At 41.3% G+C, this 17,229-nt stretch overlaps 1 protein-coding gene across 1 annotated transcript in view; it reads left to right on the forward strand.

Annotated features, from left to right (window-relative positions):
- The window catches only part of THSD7B (thrombospondin type 1 domain containing 7B), a 299,931-nt gene that overhangs the window by 260,975 nt on the left and 21,727 nt on the right, over nucleotides 1-17,229 (forward strand). Inside the window, exons 17-19 of the mRNA XM_059475946.1 lie at nucleotides 5,981-6,114; nucleotides 6,789-6,942; nucleotides 15,943-16,084. Of these exons, the coding sequence (XP_059331929.1) occupies nucleotides 5,981-6,114; nucleotides 6,789-6,942; nucleotides 15,943-16,084 (430 nt within the window). The remainder of the gene's footprint in view (nucleotides 1-5,980; nucleotides 6,115-6,788; nucleotides 6,943-15,942; nucleotides 16,085-17,229) is intronic.

Here is a 17,229-nt window from a genome sequence, read left to right on the forward strand (position 1 = left end):
AATCATGATCAATATATAAACTAGCATGAAATAAAATCAATTTTATTTTAAAGAGAACTATTTAATGTTGAAATTTTAATGAGATAATTTCTGTGATGTAGTGTTTGTTAATGTGCAAGTGCTGGTCCTTCAGATATTCAGTTAATTCAGTAAAGCTTTTAAGTGCATGCTTAGATCTGCCAAATCAAACACGCAGTTAAGTAATTAACAAAGCAAGTACTCAATTTTTAATTCAGTTTAAAAGAACTAAATAGAAGAAATTAATTGTTAGAAATTATCTGGTTGCTATTAAACAGAATGTGAAAGCAGCATTGGAACATTATAAAAGTTATTCAGTTAATATATAGACATCTTTCAACCAAAGAAAAGATTTGGATGAACGAGATGGAGTCAACAGAGAAGTCAGGTTTGTAGATTATTACAGTGAATGGACATTTTTTCAGATGTATTTCCCACCATAGTGTAAATCCATTTGTGTCAGGCAGGTTGCAAGAGAAATGCTGGCTGTGGCCCATGTGTCACCAGCTGGTGGCCATAAGCTCTAAAAGGAGGAGAACATCCCTCTGCTGCCTCCTCTTGCAGCCTGGATATGCAGACAACATACATGTGGTTATGCAAAAAGTGTTACAAGTGAGCAAATTGCTGTCCAGTGTCAGTAGCAGTGGTTTTAGCCCTTACCACCAAGTGTCTTTGCAAACCAGAGCAAGCTCACTTTGCCATATGATATCTTCTCTACCTTTACTGTTACTCATGGTGGTCTCCACAGTTTGAAAATGGGTTGTTATTTCTTTGGTTCTGACTGTTTCAATGTATTAGGTCTAATGTAACCTTCATGTAAGGGCGGCCATGTGAAATGAACTTATGTTAGCAATGAATTTAGCCCATTTGTATTAGAAATGAATAGCACAGAGGTAGTCCTCAGGGTCTCAGGCAACTGCTACAGTGATCAGTTTGGTTGTTCTAATATAATAAGCAGATATTGACTTAGTTGGAGTGAACACCAAGATTTACTGTCATGAAAGCTAAAATATCGACTGAGGGAAAACCAGAGTCAATATTTACCTTGAGGGACAATAAATCTTGATGTTCACTGAAATATGAAGTCATTATGATTTTCAGAAGTGTTGAACCTCATTCTAGTTTATTCTGCAGGTGCTCATCAGACAGGCTACCTGAAGTATAGGTAGGAATTTGTTATAATGAATAACATCATTTGAGCAAGTGCATTTATTTCTATAAGTCCTTTGCAAGCCTACATGTAACTAAGTAAGTTAGAGAACAATATGAATCACACCAAAGCTCTTGGGTGGTTAGATATTTGGATTTTTCATTAAAATGCAAGTATCAGCTATTAAAAGAGAAAATAAATAGATTAATACTTGTATATCTTGTTAAAGTAACTGTCCACATCAATAATGCATTAGCAAGGTCTCAGGATTTGCATTGGAGTGAATGGGAACTGGGTTGTTTTATTAGGGTAAGCTTTAGCAGTCTGTCTCTTAAAAGGTAGCTTTTGTCCTTCCCTTTAATTTATTGAGATCTGTTCCCATCAACTCGATTTTGGGACTCAGGTGTTAGAGCAGTGTTCTGGGTTAATTCAGGCTACAAAGAGGGATACAGCGATCCAGTCAAAGGCAGCAGCAAAACTCCCCTTGGCTTCAGATAGGCATCATTACAGCCCTTGGTTCACTGAGCCCAAAACCCAGCAGGTAAATATGAATAAAAACTGAGGAAAGCAGTTAATTTGCTAAAATTCCAGAAGACTGTGTTTATTTCTTGAGGCAATGAGGGATGAAGCCAGGCTGGTTGCCCTGGGTGATCTCTGCAGCTCCTCACAGGTCAAGTGTCTGCAGCTTCCAGCATCATTCTCCCTCCATGCAGAACAATGGATTCCTGTGCCTATTGCATGGAATTCATTTTATTTTTGTCCTTCAGGACATGGATTGTGGCACTGCAGTTCCATACAGGGGCTCAGTATGAAGGGGTTTGTAAATGCACTGTTGTAGCAGGTTTGCATAAGCTTGGGGAAGGGTGAGCATTAAGCAGATGATTTTCAAAGGAACTGTTGTCTTTGTGCTTGGGAAGAGAAGTGTCCCAGCTTTACAAGGGACTTCTGTATCTGCAGCAGAGTTAGTGGATGGCAAACTTGGTGGGGGCCAGGAGACCATGTGTAATTTGAAGGTTGGATGCCCTCTGTAACAGGCAGGGATCCATGGGAGCACATCCCAACCCCCTCCAGCATTGGGTGCTTTGGGTTCCCGGGTTGGTGGGGAATGAGAACACCACATCCCATCCCAGCCTCTGTTCAGGGTCAGGACAGGGGTGCTCCCATGGACCCAGGAGGTGAGAAGTGAACCTAGGGTCCTCTGTTTTGTGGGACCCACAGAACAGCAATGCTTAGTCAAAACTTTTTGAAAATGAAGAATCAAGAGCATGTCTGTTTGACCACCTTAAGTAGCACAGCTCCTAGCAAAAACAGAAATGGAAGGCTTCAAGGTTTACTGTAGGTTTTTTTCCAAATTAAAAAAAAAAAAAAAAGAAGAAAAAGGAGGAATTGGAGGTGATTGAAAACAAATTATGGCAAGCCAGGAGAGAAAATAGGAGGAAAGCATTGTCCTGTGGAGTAAAGAACCACATGCCGCATCACTGTGGTTTTTAAATGCAAAGATGAAGTTACAAATTGTATTCACAGCTTCCTGAACTCATTCCCACCGAGTTCCACCCGTGGAAATCTTGCATCTCCTTGAGACTCCCACTTAAGAGCTTAATGACGTCCAGGGGTGCCTGTTGTAACTTGTTCTGAAGAAATCTGTCCCTCCCGGTGACGCAGGTGGTTATTTACATCTCCCCAGTGTCCCAGAGGTGCTGCCAGAGATGGCATTGCTCAGCACTGGCACAGGGCAGAGGAGAGAGCTTGTTCACAACAATGTGCTGTGGTGTCAGCACAATATTTTAGGAAAACAGGTTATTTGGGACAGCTGTAATTCAGGTTTTTGATGGTGAGTGGAAGCTGGGGATCCTGACTGAAGAGGAAATACTGCACAGGTCAGCAGCAGATCACTGGGGATCTGAGGTACCCCAGGGACAAGCAGCCAGGGCTGTGTCCCCTCCCTCCTCCAGCACAAAGTGGGATGTCTGTCTGTCTGTCTGTCTGTTGGAGGAGGAAGAGAGCTGATGGCACTTCACACGTAATTGAACAGGTTTGACACAGTCAGACAGCAGGCTAGGAGTGCTCTATTAATGGCTTTGCTATTGTGATCCTCCCTGCTCTTTAAAGAGCACATTTGAAGTATCACTTCACATTATGTCTATTTGTGTCAGTGCCTATGGGATTTCTGTTTTGGCTCACAGGATTCCTCAGATTGATTTTAGTGGCATCCCATGCCTGCCCAACTCTGTCTGGTTTTCCTACACAGTTACTACAGCACGTACATGCCACAGGAGGTTTTGACCACTAAAACACATTTATGGTAAATGCCTCATGTTAAGCCTTTGCTGGGTTTTGCTGGTTAGGAGAGGTCTGAGGTTTAATAGATGTTAAGGTGGAGCAATCAGAGGTCACTGAGACAATGAGATGGGATTCCCAAGCTCTTGGCCTCAGCCTGGCTTCAAGTAGCAGCATGAGTGCTGGGAGCCTGCAGGTTCACAGTGGTATACCCTAACCCTGAGGAAGGGTTATTCATTAGAGAAAGGAAAAGAATCTTTAATCCCCAAAGCTGCTGTTTGTGCTGGACTGCTGTGGCTGCCCTCCCCAGAAGTCTAAAAGCAGGAACAGACCACCCAGCTCTTAATAGAACTTACTTATTGAGCTTTACCATCCTTGACACTGCCCTTCTCACTGGGCTCGCCCCTGGCAGCCAGTTTTGTCCAAGCTTGGCTCTTTGCTCATTCTCTCTTTGATGAGGAAAAAACTGATCATGCCTCAAGCACCTGTTTCCCTCACTAATCGTGTCCTGTGGATGACAGGGTGTTTTATCAGGCAACATAGGCAGGCTGTAGTTTTTCCTTCCCCCTGTGGAGCAGGGAAACTAATAAATACTCCCTGACTCTACATCCATCTCCTGGATGGATGTCTGTGGGGAACACAAAGGCTTTGCAGTGCCTGAAGAGGGGGAATTGCTGTTGTCCCTGGCACATGCAGAGATGTGGCTGCTGCAGTCAGTGGAGGTGACAGGCTGGTGGGGCAGGATGGTGGCTTCAGCTGTGTCCCAGCATCCATGGGCTCCCAGGCTTGGTGAGTGCTGCTTTTCTGTGCTCCCGTGTACACAGTTAATGATAACGAGCCTGGCTGCTCAGCTAATTAGCACTGCTTGTGGTGCTGCTTGCTCAGCTCTGAGTGCACTTTGTACAATGCACAGACACCTGTACACTCTGGAGTTGGGCCAAGTGCCAGTGCCTTGGTGCACAGCCCACACAGAACCAGAAAGTGGCTTCAGTTCAAATGGACCTTAAAGATCATCTCGTTTGCAGCTCCCCCATCATGGGCAGGGACACCTTCTGCTAGTTCAGGTTGCTCAAAGCCACATCCAGGTTTGTAATTTGTGCTTAACAATATGTGCTTAATAATAATGTGCTAATGGTATGGCTGCCTTTGCCCCTTTTGTTTCCTTCCTTCTCCCCTCCTCTGTGTGAAATGTGATTCTCTTACTGGTTCATATTGTCCTTGCCCTCACCAGTTCAAACTTTGATTTTCCTCTTTTCTGTGTTTTCACCTTTACATGTTTTCCACTTTTCATCCTCTGTTATTCTTCCTTCTCTGCTAAACCTATGCACAAGGTACAGACAGACCCACAGTTAAAATTAGTTTCAGACATTTTCTGCTTTGAAGGAGTTTTCCTTTTCAAGTTGTCTTCCTTCCATGAAGGAAGGTGAAATGAAGGTGATTTTCTGATGGGACACCAGTTTTGTTTTCAGACTGGTATCTGAATTTTCTTGTCTTCCCACATCCAAATATTATAAAGAGGATTTCTTTTTTCTTGTGTCCACAACATGTCTAGTCATAATCTGCTATTTTAAAATGAACCTGTAAATTATTAAGCATATGTCTGAATCTTTTTGGGGGGTATTGGGAGGAAGGCTATTGATTTATTCTACAAGTGAGAATGAAATGGCTTCGCAGCAGCAAGGCTGAGGAGGTTTTGGTATGTGGAAGAAGGAATTTTAGGTGTGTTGTATTTTTCCAGGGCAGCACATTATGCTTCATGCAAAGCAACAGGGAATACTGTATCTTCAAATCAGCTTCTGCAGACAAACCAGATTCAAAATAAATAACTTTTATTCATCACTGTAATAGAACTGTTGATGCATTCATTTATTTAAACCTAAAAATCTGCTGAAGTGCTATATCTCAGTGTACTGCTTTTAACAACCTGAATATCTGGCACCTTTTACCAAGCTTTTGGCTGTATTTTTCTCCCCATGTAGATACCATAGTTCAGGTGAACACGCTGTCGTGTTTGATTAGGAGATATGTTAGAGATAAGTCATTTGCAGGCAAAAAAGCGTTTACCATTTTTGTGTATAAAAATGAAATTTGTAGGAGGCATGAAATTTCATTCTTTTAGGGCAAATGGCTTATAAGAATGCATTAGAAGCAAAGGTAAATGAGTGCTGATTTTAAGTTTGTACCTGCTGAAATACAAAAGGATGTGGTACATACGATCTTGGTGAATGACATGTGATAGATTATCCCGAGAGCAGGCAGAGCAAATGAAATTGTAATGGAGTTCCTCTTCTGGCTGCAGGAAATAGCTGTTATTTATCCTGCTTCCAAAGATGCTGCATGCATACTGCTGTTCATTATATACTTAAAAATCCCTTGGCAAGTCAATAATGAATAAATGAACTGAAAGCCATTACAGCAGCCTTAGCATGGGGAGTGTAAGCCAGGATACTTTTCTGTGTGCTTTTTTGTGGTTTGTTCTGCAGACATGCTAACCTGGACAGTTCAGCTGAAGAGTTTGGTTCTTTCTCCTGTCAGGTACACGAGGCAGTCCCATGCTACAGTGAGTGCAATCAGTATTCCTGGGAAGTAGGACCATGGTCTCCATGCAAAATCAGCAGCGAAGAAAATTCCCTCCACTGTGGAGAAGGAATACAAACGAGGGAAGTCAGGTGCGTGAAGACAAAAGCTCAGGTATTCCAGATCAAAAAGAGCTGGTGTGTTCTTGCATAAAGCTGCAATATCTGGCCATCTGACAGTGAGTGTGTTGCTGAGTCCAGTGTATTGCAAATGAAAAGAAATGTGTGTTTATGTGCCATGGTTTACAGGAAAAGCATTTCAGAGATGCAGTCTTGGTTTTTCAGGAACACGGCATGATATTTAAATTAGTATTCTTCAACCTAAATGCCATGTATACATAAAGCTCCCTGAGGTGCAAAGCCTCCATATTTTGATTTGCTAACATTTTCCCCAAGTAATAGCACTGCATGCACCAGAGTGGCATTCATTATTACTGAATATTCATTCCCCAGGCATGGGGAAATGCTGAGTTATTTCCAAATGTTCAGATGTTACTAGCAGGAGCACTAAGATTTGTTCTCGCTGGTTGTCACTTTCTGTTTGCTCCTTTGTCAGCCGATCAAAGTTAAAATCCCTCTGTATGAAGTAACAAAAGCATGTTGTGCACGTAGCTGATTTCCATTTGCATTCACATATTAGTTTTTTGTTTGACCAGCCATGCTGCTTGTATTTGTTGTCATGTCTATGTCCTGTATGGGGTGGAGAAAACTTGTTGATACCCATCGTGCCTGTGATACTCTAATTAAAATGTGTGCTTTCTGTGTAGGTGTGTGAGCACTGCTGAGGACCACGGTGTGGAGACTGTGCCCAACGCTCTGTGCAGTCAGGCTGAGGTCCCAGAGGCAGTGCAGAAGTGTACCTTGTACTGTCCCAGTGAGTGTGCAGTGTCTGACTGGGGACAGTGGAGCCCATGTCCACAGGTAGGCTCTCCTGCCCGTGTCCCTGGCACTGTTCCTCACGCAGCAGTCTTCGCTTCTCCTTCAACTATTTCATGGCCTAGTTATTTTCTAGGAAAGTAAATTATTTTCTGAGGGATGTCAGGCTTAATGGATCCTGCCAGCATGGTTGAATCTGGAGATATTTATGTCTCTACAGAGACAGAGCTATAGAAAGTTGGTTAGTGAAACACATAGTTATTACTGTGGCAGTTGATTCAACACATCCTTCCCCTTGTTCTGCTGCGGGAGAGGGCCCACACAAGCAGAGTGGCTGAAGGGACAGTATTGCAGCTGCTGAGTGCCTTAGGAAGTGTTTGCAGGGGAGACCTCTGTTAGTGGTGCATGACTGCCACAGCAACCTGCTGGTAAACCCTTGGGGTGACACTCCTCTGCGCAGGTTCTAGTCCTCAAGGAATGACAGCTCTCTCCTCCCAACACATATTGTTTCTGTCCAGTGTTTCCTCCTCCTCAAACACTTGGAGAAAGATTTGAGGCAGCAGCAGCAGAAGGGTATGACAGCAAGGTGCCTGAACAATTTGTCGTGTCATGAAATACTCAAAACTTTGTGAATTATGCAGGGAATTCAAGCTGCTGCGAAGTGCTCTGTGTTTTCCTAAATATGCAAAGATGGAAAGAAGTTGCAAATTCTGTGTTATGAAAAGCCTCTGGCCTCAAACCACGTGACTTCAGATCTATTGTTTCTCCTTGATCAGTGTTGAAATAGGTGCCAGGTTTAATCTCAGAGGGGTTTTTTAATAGACTTGCTTGATGTATTTAAGTGACAAACACATATTCATTGCCCCCATGTTAACAGGGCCATTACCAAAAGTTGAGTGGTTATTGGACAGGTATTTATACCAGTGCTGACACAGGTAATTTCCTTCCATAATATTTTGTGTAGCGTATCAATATACTCGGTAAGAACATGTCAAATAAAATCTTGTGTTTCATTTCCTGCGTTCACCTCCTCCTGAGCAGCGTGGTTTGATGAAGTATAACACTCTTGCAACCCATACAAATGCTTGGATACCTTTCAGAGTCCCACTGTGGTTGGGCTGTTTCTTTGCCATTGACTTTTCCAGGCATGGATTTTCTTCATTTTCGTACGCAGTGAGCTGATGCAGAGATCCCTGAGGCTCTTGAGTGTCTATCAGGTGCCTTGGTGGCAGTCAGTTGGTTATGTAGGACTGCTTGAAGTTTTAAGCACCCTCATATCCTTAAGACACACAGGATTTTTGCCTGAAGGCTCCTTTTCTTTGGCAATAGCGAAGCCTCTGTAGCCCACAGAAGCAGGAAAGGAAAGCCCAGAGCTCGTGGGCTGCACTCCATCAGACAGCACATCTCTTGGCAGGCACAGGGCCACATGCCACAGTCCCTGTGTCTCCTTGTACATCCCTTTGCCATGGTGGATGTTAATTCATAAATGTGAGGGCATCTGCATGCCAATGCAATTAACTGAACAATATGTTTTCACAAGCTGTTCTGCAATGCTTTGTTGTGAAACTGAGATGACTGTGTGCTGATGGAGCATGTGTTCCCATAGTTCTGTCCAGATACAAGAAAATAAACAGCTTGAAGTTTTATGGGCAAATAAAACCCTCCCTTTGATGAGTTTACTGCAGTGCTGTCTCCCTTTTACAGCTACTCTGGCTGTTTGTGGTGGGTTTTGAGAGGCAACCACACAGCACAGTCCCTCCCAGATGCTCCGCATCTCCAAGGCGAGTGCTGGGCTTGCTGTTAGTGCAGAATGGCTGTGCTGTTCCACTGGTGTGTCTTTGGCGGGTGTGGGGCAGGGATTGAGGGAATCGTGGTGGCTGGAGTGTGGCACTGCCAACACCAGGGTGATTAATGAACCTTCCATCTCCTGAGCCACCAGGAAAGGTGGTCAATTGGGACAGCTGTGAGTCGAGAAACTCATATTACAATGAACATTTGGAAGATATTGTATTGTAATGAAAAAACAAAACTGTGCATCCTGGCTGCTCTATTTCAAGCACATTTACATTTCATACCACAATAGTTGGCACTCTTTTAGTCATAGCACTCATGAGGCAGCTGCCAAAGACCATTCCAGGAAGTCTTCCTGTCGCTCTGGTCATGTTTGGCTTGCTGGAGATAAAGAGGATTTATGAAACTTGACAAATTCTAGTTTGTAAAAAGTGAATGATCACAATTTCAGCCTCATCTTTGCCTGAGGAGCTTTTTGATTTGAGATATTTACCTAAGATTTTGGTCAGGTGAGAATTCTTTGCCAGTCGCTTTGGTGTTCTGCTCATGTTTTACAGTGTTGATAATAAATTCATCCTGATAGCAGAATAACTAACTCTTATCAACTGAATATAAAAAGGCCTTTTAGATTATCCGTTGTACCTTTGTCAATATGTCATTGTACTCTGGATACTTTCTAGGGTATTACTTGGTTTTATCTTGTAGCAATATTCTTCCCATGTGAGTTTTCCACTTTTAGGATGGTAAATGGTCTTGAATCGTGTTGAAATCAATGAGTCATAAAGGTGGCGACTGCTTTGTCAATGGAAAGTATTTTCTTCAATACTTTTTTCTGCTAAAACATTGTATTTGTTCTACCTTCTTTGGCTGCATTTCCCTTTTGCTTTTAAATACTTTTGTGGTCTTTTATAATTTCAGATGCTCCCACAATTCTTTTATGTGTGTTTTTCAACTGAATTACGTATTTTGCATCTTGATTATGGTGCTATTTAACACTGCAACACAAAGGTAAATTTTAATGTTTCATCTAATGGTCAGAAATGAAGCTGTCAGAAATACAATGCCTTAAGGTTGCTTTGAGGTTTTGTCTCTCTACTGGATCCAAGAATTGCATAGTAACTTTTTCTATTGAGAGATTAAAACCATTCAAAATGGTTTTCCCTGTGGTTGAAGACTATTTTTTTGGCTTATAATGTTTTGTTCTTTGTCACTAAGTAACATCCAAGTGACTTAAATATCAAGCTTTAAAGTCATTTAACATAACAGTTTGAAGCTTGCTAGTTAAAAACAACAACAAAAAAGCCAAAAATAACAAGGAAAAGAAAAACCAACAAAAACCCACAAGGAAATTAGGTTGACTTGCATTTTGCTTAAGAGATTTCATATTTGTTCCAGGGACAATAGCCTGTTCAGTCAGACATCATCACTTGATTGCTCAAAGACCCAGCTAAACAATCTGGGAACTGAAATCCTGTCATCTCTGTTACATATTCAGTGATGGAATAACACACACTTCCTGTGGCGTCTCGACTTTGTATTCATCTGACTTGGAAATGTAATTAATTGACTTCAATTGAATTCATCAAAGCATTCTTAAAAAGAGTTAATATGCGAGTGGTGCTAGAAGTCCCTGAAATAATTACCTCAAATCTATTTCGTTAGCTCTCTGTCGGCGGATGGCTGTCGCAGCCCGCGGTGTGGATTGGAGTGGCCTCCTTGCTTGCCTCAGCTGTTGGCATTTCTAGCAGCTAATTCCAAGAGGTCTGAAATTAGTTAATTATAGGAGGTTGTGTGTGTGGTGAGTGAGAGCAGCTGTCTCCATTTCAGCGAGCGTTTTCCTCATGGATCGATGGCGATGTGCCGCGCTCGGGACTCGCGACAATTGAGTTATTATTCCCTGGAATCCACGGGGGGAGTGGGACACCCACAAGTGACCGGATCAAAAGTGTCACCAAGCGATACACAGAGCTCCCAGCTCTGCAGTGACTTTCCTTGCTGGAGTTGTTGCATTTTGGAAATGCCAACTGGAAGGGAAATTGTGGACTCCTGTAGATTCTGGGAGTCACTGTGTGGATTATGAAAGTCTCTGTCACAACTGATGCCTGAACACAGAACAAGCAAGGCTTGGAAGGACCACTGGAGGTGATCTGGTCCTTTCTTTTCAAGCAGGATTCCCCAGAACACATTCCTCAGAACTGTGTCCTCAAACAGCTTTTGGATATCTCCAGAGGAAGCTCCCCAACTTCTCTGGGTTTGGCACGTAAGTTTGGCAGAGGAGCTGCAATGTGAAGGCTGAACTGAAGAGTGAGGCTTGCACAGAGTTGTCTTTCTAGCCCAAGAGATAATTTATTCAAACAAGCATGAGGATTCTGCTGGTCAAGGCTTTTTTGGAAGAAAATGCTCTTCTCCTTTTGCATACCTGTGACTTGGATGTTTTTGTATGTCTTTGTCAAAAAAAGTGGGTAACTGCTGCATTTTATATATTCATTATTTTATTTTTATTAATCTTTGTTAACAATCACTTTTTTAAGTTATTTAAGTGTGGAGGCAGGCAAGGTTTCAGAACCTGGATGCATCTGAGAAAGAAAATTTATGCAAATGCATTTTCATTTCAAAAGACTGCTGGTGTTATTGTAAATGGCTTGTTAAATTGTTACAAAACATCCACACTGGCATGAACAATGTAATGGTTCATTGCTCTGTTAAAAATAGTCAAATACGGTTGCTGCCTTTGCATTTACCTTATTTTAAGATTGTATGTTTGCTTATGAATAGCCAGTTAAGAATAATGCAGCCAGCTATTTATAGTGCAGGATGCATTATACAAGCTGCCTGATAAATTAAACAGCTTAAAGGGCCCTGTAATGGGTTACAGCCTCTGTGCTGTACAATTATGATGCATATGAAAGCCTGGATCAATGAACAGCTCTTAAATTCCATCCCCAAGAGGGTCTAGTAGTGTGTATTAATGTGTGATATGTTAACAGCTCTTAGACTGGAACTTAGTTTCATAACCTTCTAGCTTTATTTTATTTTATTCCCTTCTCTCCCAGAACAAACTTCCTGTGCTTTGTCAGTTCTGTGATTGTCTGAAGCAAAGGCTGGGTGCATCCTTTGTGTATGTTTTTGTCCCTCACTTTTTATGTTAGCTTTAAATAGTGACAAGTGGTCATGGTGGAAAAATAGCTTTGGCTAGAAGAAATATTCTAAAATGCAGTAGTCAATAGTGCCAGAAATTTCCCCATAGAACCAAGATGGCTGTTATAATTTCTAAACGGTCCTTTGAGAAAAACCTTGATTTATTCCTGCCTTAACATTTTATGGACCTCTCATTGCTTCAGCATATTTTGTTTCTGTAGAGGTTTATATAATCTCACCTGTGGATCTGTGGCTCTAGTGCAACTTTTTCGTACTATATGGAAAAGAATAATGGAAATGGTGAGGTTTAATACTATAAAGTAGGCTGGAGCAGTACAGTTATACCCATAAAGAAATCTACTGTCTGTGTATGACATGCTACTGCTGTAGGCTATTGATGTGGCCCCTGAGGTGGCACCCCATTATTATTTTCATCAAAAAATTAATTATGTTCCTGTTACCAGTTCCAAAGGATGCATATGACAGAATTACCAACCCCATTGCTTACAGTCATCAACAAAGAATCTGAACAAGCAACATAGTATGGAAAAATTATTAGCCAAACTGATTTGCACCTGATCTTGAAGGTACATAGAGGTCTCCAGGCCTCTGACCTTCCACCTCCATGCACCACAGCTGCCTCCATTTCTTAGGACTTGTTTCCTCCCCTATTATTTATGGGCAGTGGGCACCCATGATCATTGTCCTTCCTTGATCCATAGATCTTTATTCCTAGTCTGGGTGGTGTCAGAAGTGGGTTTCAGTTTCCCAGAATAGGGAACATTTTCTGTTACACACATTTCTGTCTCATAGTTACATTCCAAATTCTCCCATCTGTGGGAGAGTTAAGGGATTTTTGACCACAGGCATAAAGTAAGTATCATGAGCATAAAGAGATGATCTTAGAAATACAAGTCAAACTCCCACTCCTGAACACATCTGTTGTTGGCACCTGCCTTTCCTTCTGCTTCCACTGAGGAAATGTTGGCTGATGCTGAGCACAAACCAGTTGCAGTAGCCTTACAGAAGGCAATGGCTAACTTAATGTAAAAAAATAATTTTAAAAGCTTCATCTGTCATCAGTGAAAGCACTAGTTACTAATAGAGTAGTAGAAAGTAAAATAATGTCTTTGGAAGTGTAGCATCCACTCAGTGGGAAGAGAGGAGTTGTAAATGAACATACTCAGTAAAACACTGCTGAATCACAGTGGGTTTCATTTATTTAAAACCCCAGAAACTGAGCATTCATACATGCTTGTGATTAGAAACTTGGATCCCTTGGGCAGACCCAGCCTTGATCCATGTACCTTCTGTTTTGTATGGAAGATTACTTGAGCAGTGAAATTAGTTTTATCATTTTCTTCATTTGTGAGACTATTCAGAATCAACCTGTTATCCAGCTTAAATCTCAATCCCACAGCAATTTCTTACTTTGGGTACTCAAGAAATATTTCTTTCTTTTGCTGCCTTTTCTCTAAATTGATGGCTGCCATTTCTGTCCTGCCTCCTAAGCCTGTGATTTGCCATTGATAGTGATTGGTTTTGCTCTCAGTATTTTCTAAGATCCACATTCAGGACTAGACATGCCCCTTGGCATTGCTTGTTAGTACCCTCAGCATCTCTCCACTGGCAACAATCCCTCTTCTTTACTTCACTGTTCACATCTCCTAATGACATTGAGTCTGCCAATCCATTCCTCAACCTTTGCTATGCCATAAATATTTGATTTTTTTGTTCCAGCCTGGGTTTTTGGGGGGGTCCTGCAGGAACTGTGCACCCAAGCCCATTGAGATTTCAGGGTAGCTGGATACTCAGCTCCCTCTTGCTCCTTTGAAAATTCCAGCTTTCATCTTTCTCTTTGCAAGTCATTCCCTCCTGCTGCTTACTCAGTTCCATATATATTTGGCTCAGTTTTTTACATGGTTAACTTGAAAGAGCAAGGGCAGAAAATCAATTATAAAACTAAATTGACTTCTCAATTGACGTTAAGAGAAATTCAACAAATAATATTACAGGATATTAGTTACAGTTTGCCAACTTTGAATTTTTGTGTTTCCCATCTCCTCAGCTTGATTAAATGAATGCTTTTCCTACAGAAATTCCTTATTATTCAAAACTAGTAAAAGTGGGGGGCTTATTGCATCAGCTCTGGCTTCTGAGCCCCATGGCTCATCAGCACAGTGAGAATTCTGGCTTCAGAGCATCAGTAAACCAGTTGTTTGTTTGGATCCTGGCAAACACCAGAGAGATTTTGACCTGTTAGACTGGTCTGCTGCCTACCAGGAGGAAATCTGAGAGGGAGAATGGTCCTGCCAGCCAGGAAAGCTCTGAGGCTCTGTAACAGCACTGGGCTGCAGCAATGTCCTATAAAAGAGCACAACGGGGGCTGTGCTAGACAGGGGGAAAATACTATTTTATTAAAAGAATTTACTTATCTAAAAATGAGGCACATTTTCTGTCTGCAGGTTCTTATTTTAAAGGGAGCAAAAGCTGGTCTTTCTGAGCTGGCACAGACAGCTTCTGTCACAGCATCCATTGATTTTTTTTTTCCCCTTGGTAACATAATTCAGAGAAACATTAATTAGGAGTAGCTGCTGAGATACATGCTTTGATTTTTTTCCTTAGTCATTTTGCTTTATTGGCAAATCATTTAAGTTATTAGTGTTAGTTGTGAGAATGAACAATCAGATTAGTGGTGAAAAAGGCAGTAAACTATTGGTAAACACTTAGCATAGGTTTAATTTTCAGATAATTAGAAACAATTGGGTATTTTAGCTGACCAAGGGTATTCAAATAAGATTACCATTTAAAATGATTTGACAAGGTGTGTGTCAGCAATAAAAATGTAATGGATTTTCCTTCATGTAGTGTAAACATAAGGAAATAGGCCCTGACAATGTATTTTAAGACCAGACCAGACTTTTCCCCATTTGTTCTGATGTTTATTCTGTTCAGTTTTGCTGTCATCTGTGCAGCTAATCCAGTTTACAGCAGCCTGAGATCCAGATTTATGCTGCAAGGCCATTACATTTCCCTTTAATATTCACAATACAGGAATTATCCACACTTCCACCCGTGCAGTGTTCAGTGTTTGCAGGCTGTTTGTTGCATGGTAATAAGCCCATGGTTTTAAACTGTTAGTTATTTTTTGTAATTATAGTACTTCATAGAAGAATCATGTTTTAAATCCCCAAGCATTTATGAAAATGTGGTTCTACATGCATTGTTCTGGGGCTTTTTTGTTTTGTTTTCTTTGCTGTTCCTGAGCAATCCTAATGAGAAACTGTTAGGAGTTAAATGGGTCATCTTGTTCGATAAATGGTGGTGAATACTTTTAATAAGGGATTTATTTCCATTAGGTTTGCTGTGACCACCTCCACTCACCTATTCCTGTTACTGGATTGTGGGAAAATCGCTCTGTGCTGCAGTTCTATGAGAGTGAGGATCAAGGGCTGCTAAAAACAAACAGTTTTCATGCCTGTGATGCACAAATAGAAATGAAAACCTGCCTCAGTTGGTTCATATTCCTGTGAAAATGTAAACAAGCAAATCCTGGTTTATAGGCAGCTGGACATCAGTATTTGGTATCACATATTCTGAAAAGTCACCTCGTCTTGTCAGCATCATAACTGATATGCAATTACAAATGTCCTTCCTTGAAATGAGTGCTTTGCTGTAACATCAGATACTACTTAAAAATGCATTAATTGTGACAAAAATCCTGTCCTGTTATTCAGTACTGTGGCATTTTACTGGAAGTCTTTGAAGGAGGTGCAAAGCAGGGCACAGCAAAGTGGTGCAATCTTTGTCCCAGTGTCCCCAAGGATCTTTATCAAAAAACATGGAAAATACAGTGTGGCAGGGCTAAAATAGCCAGATCTGGGTGGATAAAAGATGATTTTTAGTAATCTTAGATTCTTAACTCTGAACCACATTTCTTTTCTTTCATGTGCTTTTAAGTATAGTTAGGACAGGAGTGGGGTTGCATCCTGCCTCCATGTGGCCATGGATGTGCGTGAGCAGCCCTGGTCTGTGGTGTCTGTGTGGTTTCCTGGGGTCAGTGATGTCTGTGTGATTTACTGGGGTCTCTGTACTGTCCATCCCTTCTCTGTCCAGGTGTGTGACCCCAATATTATGCAAACCCGAACCCGACAAGTGCTGAGGTCTCCTGTCAGTTCAAAGCCCTGCCCTGAAGTTTCTCAAATGAAGCCATGCATTCTTAATCAAAATTGCTTCCAATACCAGTACAACCTAACAGGTAGGTACAAATTTTCAATATACCCTTAGTATGTGTTTTTAGTTGTTTCTTGTGGTGTTAGTTAAAGCCTTGACATTGGTAGTTTCAATAAAGTTAATTACACGCCTGCATTTTTACACATTAGTGGACAAATGCACAATTTCTGTATTTAAGTTGTTGCGAGTACATTGGAAATAAAGCATGCTAAAATGGGATGTTCAATGGGTTATCAACATAATTAATTACAAAATTCCAATTAAAAGAGTGTCATCTGTGTGGTTCTGGTGAAGCCAATAATACCAACAGAAATCTGCTTTGAAGGCAATATGAGTTATGTGGGTGGGCCTAGGATATTCAGAGCAAAATGCATTATTTAGGACCTTAGAAGCAGTTGGTTCTGTTGCAAACAAATGAACAAAAAAACCCGAAAAATTCCTTTTGTTTTGACCAGCTGAAATAAATGAGAAAGGCATACAGAGGAGAGATCTAAGAGGAGTTTGGGAGCTGGTGGGAAGGGAGAACAAAGCAAGATAAAATATATGAATATAAACTCAGCCTGTTTGTAATAAAAGCCCTAGAAACACAGGCAGCAGGATGATGCCTTTTTTATCATCACATTTCAGAAATGCAGAACATTTATGTGTTCATGTTTATCAGGGGTGGAAGACACAAAGTAATAGGTTTTCTTCTCATCCTTCTTATTTATTGGTGGTGTATGGAAATTTTAGTGGCTTCTGTTATGCTTTTTGTTTATTTTAAATGGTGTTTTAAAGCTTATTTCAGTTTAGTTGTATTCCGACCAACATAATTTCAGACACGTAATAAGATATTAATTTCCTTCCACGAGAAATACTGCTTTTATTTCATGACTATTAGAGTTTAGTTTTAAATAATGGATAGCTTTGCCTGGAGACAAAAACAGGTTAAACCAGAGTTCCCCTTCAGAAACTTCCCCAGCTGCTTTATCACAGTGGAATTTTACTTCAGACAATAGAGCCTGGTACCTGTGCCAAGTGGATTGAGCTGATAGCCTTTATCAGTGCTCAGCATGTGCACTCTGATGTAGCGGTGTCATCACGGGATGCGGTATGGGACTGCGGAGAGAACGTGTCTCCTCTGAGGCTTGCCTGGCTCTCAGAACAACTTCCTTTTGTGTGGGGGGTTGT

Source organism: Ammospiza nelsoni, chromosome 7, assembly GCF_027579445.1.
Source record: "Ammospiza nelsoni isolate bAmmNel1 chromosome 7, bAmmNel1.pri, whole genome shotgun sequence".
Taxonomy (NCBI): Eukaryota; Metazoa; Chordata; class Aves; order Passeriformes; family Passerellidae; genus Ammospiza; species Ammospiza nelsoni.